Raw genomic sequence first — 8,853 nt, forward strand, 5'->3', positions numbered from 1 at the left:
ATCACAATATTCAACTTGAAACTATGCTACAAAGCTACTGTGATAAAACAGCATGTTACTGGCAAAGAAAAAGATCTCAGGATCAGTGGAACAGATTAGAAGATGCAGAAACAACTCCAGACACACTCATCCACCTCATCTTTGACAAAGGAGCCAACCACCCTCACTGGAGGAGATAGCCTATTTAATAAATGGTGTTGGAAAAACTGGGTTTCAACCTGCCAAAGATTAAAACTAGACCCATACTTATCACATGCACTAAACTAAAATCCAAGTGCATTATAGATCTAAATATTAAGAAAGAAACACTAAATTTGCTGGAAGATAAGGTAGGTAGAACTTTTGAAGACATTGGCATAGGAAAAGTCTTTATGAACAAAACTTCAGTAGCATTGGAAATAGAAAAAAGAATCAACAACTAGGATCTCATCTTATTAAAAAGCTTCTGCACTGCAAGAGAAACCACCAACAGAGCTAAGAGACAACCTACAACATGGGAAAGAATTTTCAGCAGCTGTACCTTAGACAAAGGAGTACTATCTAGAATATATAAAGAACTGAAAAAAATCAGACTCCTCAAATTCAAAGACCCAATTCAAAAATGGGCATCTGAAATGAACAGAGATTTCTCAGATAAAGAAGTAAAAGCAGCAAATAAATATATGAAAAAATGTTCAACATCACTGGTTACTTGAGAGATGCAGATTGAAACAACACTGAAATTCCACCTCACCCCAGAAAGAATGGCTGTTATCAAGAAATCAACCAAGAACAATTGCTGATGGGGGTGTGGGGAGAAAGGAACACTTCTCCATTGTTGGTGGGAGTGCCGACTGGTGAAACCACAGTGGAAATCAGTATGGAGATACCTCAAGAACTAGGCTTAGAGGTCCCATTTGACCCAGCTGTCCTCCTACTGAGTATCTTCCCAAAAGAATTAAAAGAATCATACCACAGTGATATATGTGCACCCATGTTTATGGTGGCACAGTTTGTAATAGCTAAAGCTTGGAAACAGCCCAAGTGCCCATCAACTGGAAGCTGTGTAAAGAAGACGTGGGTTTTAAAAAAAAATAAAATGGAGTACTACTCAGCCATAAAGAATGAGAAACTAGAGACATTTACAGCTAAATGGATGCATATTGAGACCATATTCTTAAGTGAAATAAATAGGACTCATATGTGTAAATACCGAATAATTTCTCTAGCGTGAGAAACTGAAAGTGTAATTAAGGATTAAAATGATTAAAGCAAATAATTGATAATTTGAAATAGGAAGAAAAGTTCAAAGGGGTAGGCATGGCAGGAGGGGAAGGGGAGAGATCAGAGTTACAGGCTGGAATCTGGAAAGAATCCATATATAGATAGTGTTTAAAACTATAGGAAAAGATGTAGATAGAGATCAGGCTGAAGCTCATCAGTGGGTTGGGAAGGAAGAGTCACTGATATGAAAGGAGAGAAGGGTGTGTTTCTAGAAGAAGCACATACAACTATGTACAGTACACAGTACTTGATAGTGTGATAAATGACTGTTACAGGTACTTATCATAACATGCTGTACTTTTCATCCCTTAGTGCATAATCCTACTTATATAAAAGATTTTACTGTACAACAGTGGGCTGCTATGCTAGTGGTAGCCTCATGTATCTCGTATTTAACTGAATGTTTGGATAATATCAAGGAACCATCACAGATGATTGACGTATACTTTCTCAGTTTGCACTTAGAAGTTGGCACTCTGTGTGGTACTTTGCAATACACATTGGTTGAAATTGCCTAATAACATATTTCTCAGATTATATTTCCATGAAATATAAATGTAAATTAAAAATAATTTGGCCTATGTGAAGTCTACTAGCTAATTTGAATTTTTTCCAGACCACTATTTGTTCAATATTAGTTTTGAAAATCTTTCTAAAACAAATCACATCCTTTGATGTCTTGTTAATGCTTGAGACTTTTTTTAAATTATTGGAAAAATGTTTAAGTCCTTTTCAGTTTTGCTTTGGTTGAGTTCTAGTATATTTGAATATTATTATAGTTTTTCTCTTACATTGCTTTTCTTTGAATAATTTTGATTTTTGTATATGTGTGTGTTTAGTGAATGATAATAAAGTTATACATAAAATCATATTCTCTGTTAATTTTTGAGAGGAAAATATGAACATATTTCCACCATATTCAAAACCCCCCAATAGTTTATGTAAAGTTGAGGCAAAGAACAAAGTTCTTTATCTAAACTCTGAGTCCCCATACAATCCCACCTATGCTAACTTTCCTGGCCCCAGCGGGCTCCTTCCTGCTGCTCTCTATGTAGTGATAGTCACATTAGAATATTTTCATTCCCTAATGTTAAAGACTCTCTCTGTCATTTCAGCCCTCCAGTAATGAATGACAGCTCTTTGTCCATAGCCATCACCTTACTAAAAAGGAAGCCTCCTGAGCCTCAACCATTACTACTGAGATAGAATCTGCCTTTTAATAAGAACTCCATGATATTTTGAGCCATTGAAGTTTGAGAAGTGTAGACCTAGGCCACCTTTCACTGAAGCCTTCTGTTTTCCCTTCTCCTTTGCCTACTAGATTTCTGCTTAAAGTCTAAGGGACAGGTATATGTGCTCTGCTTACATGAGGAGGGGAACTTTACTTTGGATTTGCTCCTGAAGGAAATCTAGATCATTAGCCTTTTAAAAATTGTTTTTATTAGCTCTGACAAAACCAAACTAATCAAAGTCCTCACAGCAAGAAATTTTATGTATATTTTAAAGTTTGCCTAAATTTGTTGGAAGTGGTTTTTTTGGTGAAAAATAGTATTGCAAAGTACAACTTCAATTATAAAACTAGAGTTTTTCAGCAAATGGATACTTATGATTTTAAAATCTATAATACTGTATGGGAAACTTGGATTTCTCATACATGTCCAAATCCACAGCACCCACTAGAACAGCTTCATTTTGTCCTACAGGGAATCCTAGGACTCCCTCATAGGAATTTCTATTCCTAGTCTGTCTTCTGGGAAAACAGATGGTTGTGCAATTGGTCAAATCTTGTCTTGACAGCAAACTTATATAAACAACATTTTTTTGTGTGTGAGAATGAAAACCAAAAATGAATCATTATCAAAAGAATTGTTACACATGTTTTTGTCATTCCTGTACTACTTTTTCTGATTTACAAAACCTTACACTTTTTAGGGATCTCTGCAGTTGCTTTTAAGACTTAGGTAAGAAAGAAATTGTTTCTGTAATGCCCATTATTGTTTATATTATAAGTTTAAAATGTTTTTAAAAATAATTTTACACATGAGAAACTGAAAGTGTAAATAAAAATTAAAATGATTAAAATGAATAATTGATACTTTTAAATAGGAAGAAAAGGTCCAAAGGGGTATGGGAAGTGGGAGGGGAAGGGGAAAGGAAAGAAGGGAAAGGAAAAATTATGAGAGAAGAGAAAAATGGAAACAAAGTCTTTGTAAATAGGGAAGGGTGGAGGCGGTCAAAGGCACACAGGTAATGGGGAAAAAATAAGACCCAAGATACATCATGTACAGGTACAAGCACCCAATGATAAATGTAAATGTATTGTATACCTGAAATGTGTCAATAAAAGAATTTAAGCAAAAAAAAATTTTATATTTGGTTTACAGGTTTCCAACATAACTGGGTATAAATGACAATAAAATTTGAGTTACCTGTATATTTTGTTTCTGGACAAATATGAATAAACAAAATAGCTTAAACTGAATTATTTCCTTTTATGATGTTTTATTATCTCTAACCTAAAATAATGATTTTACACTTTGACTAGAATGCTTATTTAAAATTGGGCTTCAGTATCCAATCATAAATGACTCTTCTATAGGCAATTTTTATGACAATTCTAACAAAAAAGACCATTTTTAAATCAGTCACAATCTCTGATTAAAATTTCTAAGGTCATTAATTTAAATATTAGTTCTATTATACTGCCATCCTTTTCAAACAAATTTTTTGTAATAATATGTATATATCTTATTCAAAAAAATATATAATGTAAAATATGTTTCTTCAATTATACTGATATGACTTTATATGTGTGTATATATGTGCATAAACATATGCACACAAAGAAAATTTGCAAAAATGTTTTGTGATTTTTTTTGATTACATAGAAGAAATGTATTCCATGGAAACATTCACTTAACAATTTTAAAGATTTGGGCCGGGGATTTAGCTCAGTAGTTTCGCCACCTGCTGCGCAAGCGCAAGGACCCAAGTTGAATCCTTGGTACCAAAAAAAAAACAAAAAAGAAAAAAAACAAAAAAAAACAATTGGCAAGATTGGTGTTAAGTCACCAAGATACTGCACTCAGTCTTCGGCTCAATTTTCTTCTGCTAAGACAAAATAAAACAGAAACAGTTGGTGAAGAAGACGTTCTCACAAATAACACCAGCAAGATTTCTAGAGAAATTCGATTGCAATTATTGTTATGACCAAGGTAAAGTAAGGTTTAAATTTTGTACATAATTTTCAAGCAGTGACAATATATCAACAGTACAACTTTATGAAGTGAAAATTAAAACCATAGTCTAGTCTGTTTTTTAAAATACATATGAATAGGAAAATAAACAGATTTAATTGAAAGGAAAATGAAAACACTCCCAGGTTTACCAATATTTAGTAAATATTTGATCTAAAGTTTTATTTTTCCAGTCTTTCTCTTGTTCTTCCTATCTATTCTTTGACCTGTTTTTCCTACACTCATCCATCTATGACTTTGTTGCACTTTGCCTATTTTTCTTCTCACTTCCTCTCTCTTTTCATCCACTCAAGTTTCTTTCTATTTTTTCCTATTCTTTTTCTCTTTTTGATACCTTCCTTTTCTCTTTTCTCACTTACCTTCTTGCTTAAAAACTTTTATTAAAATGTTCTACAGGAGAAACATTATAGTAGTCTATCAGCAATAGACAAATGTCAGCAGTCCTTCACATTTCTTAGAAAATTCAGTATCATTCCTTTCACTGTGGTTCCATTTATTTTCCATTCATTTCCTACTGTTTTCTGACCTCTATCACATAGGGGAAACTGGTTTCACAAAAGCCAATAAAATTTCTTAATTTCAGCACCTAGTAATCTCTATTCACTCTTTTTTCCCACTAAAGCATTTATTTTGGCATTTGCCACTGTACTCTACTTTGTCACTCTTAATATTTTTTTCTTCTTTAGGATCATAAGATTCAACTTTCCAGTTTTATTCTGCTCAGTATCACTTTCTTGTGACTCCTTTGACTCTTCTTGGAGCCAGCCTTGGCTACAAAAGAAAATTTATTAAATGGAAATTGGCTTAACATGGAAATTCTAGAGAGATTAGAGTAATAGGTTAGAAAAATGGGCAAGAATAGAAAGAAGTAAAGCAGTCAGAATATCTAAAATCATGTCCAAACACTCTAGCTCAGGAAGAATTGTAATTACTACTGAGCCTCAGATACTATGGCTCACACTGTCTGTGCATTGTTGTAGATGTAAGATGCTTTTGCTGGAGTCTTGATATTGCTGCCTTGGTTGTCTTTGCTGCTAAAATGACTTTTAGTATCTGGACCTTTGTTTCCTTCTCTTCATATTCCAAACCAATCTATGGTTAGTGAAATACACTGGACACATCTAAGTAAAGTCACTTCACTGTATGTGCAAGGATGATGGAATAGAAAACTTCCAGTTCTCTGGCCTCTACATTAGGTCATAGCGTCTGCTTGACCCTAAGTCTATGTTATAGAAACAGGATCAAGTATTGTCAATATTGTAAATGAAATTCATCCCCTTTTTAACCTCTTTAACATAAGTGCCCATAGCATTGTCCTTGCTCTTATTTTCTTTGCTTTGTGTGGATTATCCATAACTCCACCTTTAGTACCCTAATGACTCCCACATGTTTATTATTGTTAAGCTTTAATAAGGGCATCCTACTAGTGTGTGTCATCTAGATGTCCAGAAGATGTACTTTTCACAACTTTGCTAATGCATTTTTAAGTTCTCAATCTCAATTTTTAATGATCATTTACACAGTCACCAAATTATTTCTCTTTCACTAACCATTCCTTTCCATGCCATATGTCCATGCATACAAATGATTCTATATTTGAATTCCTTTTTATCTATCTGTTCTCCTCATCACTCCCAATGTCATATCACATGTGATCTAATCACTGCAGATGCATCTAAGTCACTGAAGAGAGTTTTTAAAATGCAGATTATTAGGCCTCATTTAAAAAATACGGAATCAATTTCTACAGTAATATCTCATAATCTATACTTTGAACAAATATTCCCAGACAATTCTGATATATAATATGGTCTGGGAATGTCTAGATAACAATACCAGATTTCTGACTACTAATACCGACTTCAGTTTCTCCTCTATGCAACCTATTTTCTCACAGCCACATAATTCATTTAAAAATTAATTTAAAATGTTTTCAAATAACATTCCTTAATTAAAGTTTTTAGTGAGTAAAGACTTTTCACTGTAGTTTATTTGAAAAATATCTTTGTTATAACATTCAATTCATTTTATTATCCAGGTCTTCAAATATCTTTTACCTTGATTCAGTAACCATACCCAAACCTAGAATTATCCTAACATGTTAACACTGTCTCCACAAATTTAGTATACACTTATAATACCTCTTGTTTTCTTTAAATATGTTAATCCATGCCCATAATGAATAGAAATAATTGAATTTACTATACTTATTCAATCTCCAAAATAACTTTCATCTATTATATTAATATTGAATAAAATTGAAGGGGCATTCCAATAAGTGTATGATTTTATTTCCCCTCTACTCCTTCAGTTTCTCATTATAAATGCTTAGTTAATGCTCTTTTATATCCACTACATTTAATTTCAGAAGATGTCCAGTGACAACATGGAAAAGGAAAATGCAACCTTGCTGAGAGAATTTGTTCTGACAGGACTTACACATGTACTACAGTGGAAAATCCCCCTGTTCCTGGTGTTCTTGGTGATATACCTCATCACTGTTGTTGGGAATGTTGGTCTGATTGGTCTCATCTGGAGAGACCCTCATCTTCATATCCCCATGTACTTTTTCCTTGGGAGTTTAGCCTTTGTTGATGCATCTATATCATCTATTGTGATTCCAAAGATGCTAGTCAACTTCTTTGCCAAGAGTAAAATCATCTCTCTGTCTGAATGTATGGCACAATTTTTTTCTTTTAATATCAGTGCAACTACAGAATGTTTTCTCTTGGCAGCAATGGCTTATGATCGATATGCAGCCATATGCAGTCCTTTACTCTATCCAATGATAATGACCAATAAGCTATGCATACGTCTATTAGTCTTGTCATTTGTAAGTGGTCTTCTTCATGCTTTAATTCATGAAGGTTTTTTATTCAGATTAACTTTCTGTAATTCAAACATAATACATCACTTTTATTGTGACATTATATCATTGTTTAAGATTTCTTGTACTGATCCTTCTCTTAATTATCTAATTGTTTTCATTTTCTCTGGTTCAATCCAGGTATTCACTATTTCGATGGTTCTTGTCTCTTACACATTTGTTCTCTTTACAGTTTTGAAAAAGAAGTCATTCAAAGGCATAAGGAAAGTTTTCTCCACCTGTGGAGCCCATCTCTTATCTGTGTCTCTGTACTATGGGCCTCTACTCTTCATGTATGTGCACCCTGCATCTCCACAAGCAGATGATCAAGATATGATGGTCTCTCTGTTTTATACTGTTATCATTCCTGTGTTAAATCCGATTATCTACAGTCTGAGAAATAAGCAAGTGATATATTCACTCACAAAATTCTTAAAGAGATGCATTTAAATCTCATTTTATAGTCTGTTCTCTTTTAGTTAAAGTCACAAAGTGCAAGTTTAATGTGACTGTATTTTGGTCACTGTTCAAAGTTTTTGCAATTATAATTAACCTAGACTCTACACATTTGTATATGTATTTCAAAATTATACAAGAAATATTTATCAAATGTTATTTAGTGTACTACAATAATTACAACAGAAAACAAATAAAAGGATTTTACTGGTTTATATGCTCTTCATTGTGGCTTTAACTATTAAAATGAGGTCATTCTAATGAAAAAGAGTTCAGTACGATGTCTTTGATACTAATACAATTGTATAGCTTGGAAGCACATCACATTTACCTGTCTAGAAGAGACAGGTTGGTGTTTTAGTAGACACAAATCCCTGGAATATGGCAAGCCATCAAAAATCTCTTTCATTTCACATTACTGGGAAATGGTTAATTTCACTTCTTGTACTAGTTCAACTTATTTACCATATATAGAAATATACAGATGGTCAGGGATTTAGCTCAGTGGTTCTACTGCCTGCCTATTAAGTGCAAGGTCCTGAGTTCAATCCCCGGTACCCCCCCAAAAAAAATATATACAGAATTGTAGAATTGCAAAATATACAGAAATGCAAAAACAGAAATATGACAGTGAAGGCAAAGCTAAACTGTGAGGCAATGCTTTGAGCTCTTTGTGCTTGTATGAGTGTGGGGAGAGGCCAGTTACCTCTCATTCTCTTTAATACTTTCTAATGATCTTAACAGTTATGTTTCTGTGTTGTTTGAACACCTATAAGGCTTCACTAACTCAGAAAACTAAAAGATAAGACTGAAGAATTACTTTTAGGAGAGTATGTAGGAAGAAAAATGTTTAATAGGAAGGAAAGGATCTCAATTATCTTAGAACTAAAAAATGAAACTACTAATATGAGGGAAGCAGTAATATTGAAAGCTTATTGGAATGTATAGTTAAAAAACAAGAGTTTTAATGCATATAGTCAAAGATAAATAGTGCTCATGTGTTATGATGTC

The 8,853-nt window shown here is 33.3% G+C and overlaps 1 protein-coding gene across 1 annotated transcript; it reads left to right on the top strand.

Moving 5' to 3' along the window:
• Window positions 1-6,891: 6,891 nt before the first annotated feature.
• LOC101702246 (olfactory receptor 5H19-like) lies at window positions 6,892-7,836 on the top strand. The gene has a single exon (XM_013077076.3). The coding sequence runs from the start codon at window positions 6,892-6,894 to the stop codon at window positions 7,834-7,836; it is 945 nt and encodes a 314-aa protein (XP_012932530.1).
• Window positions 7,837-8,853: the final 1,017 nt, after the last annotated feature.

This window comes from Heterocephalus glaber, unplaced genomic scaffold, assembly GCF_053883595.1.
Source record: "Heterocephalus glaber isolate CG9 unplaced genomic scaffold, H.glaber_assembly_v1.0 deba00000122, whole genome shotgun sequence".
In the NCBI taxonomy this organism is placed as follows: Eukaryota; Metazoa; Chordata; class Mammalia; order Rodentia; family Bathyergidae; genus Heterocephalus; species Heterocephalus glaber.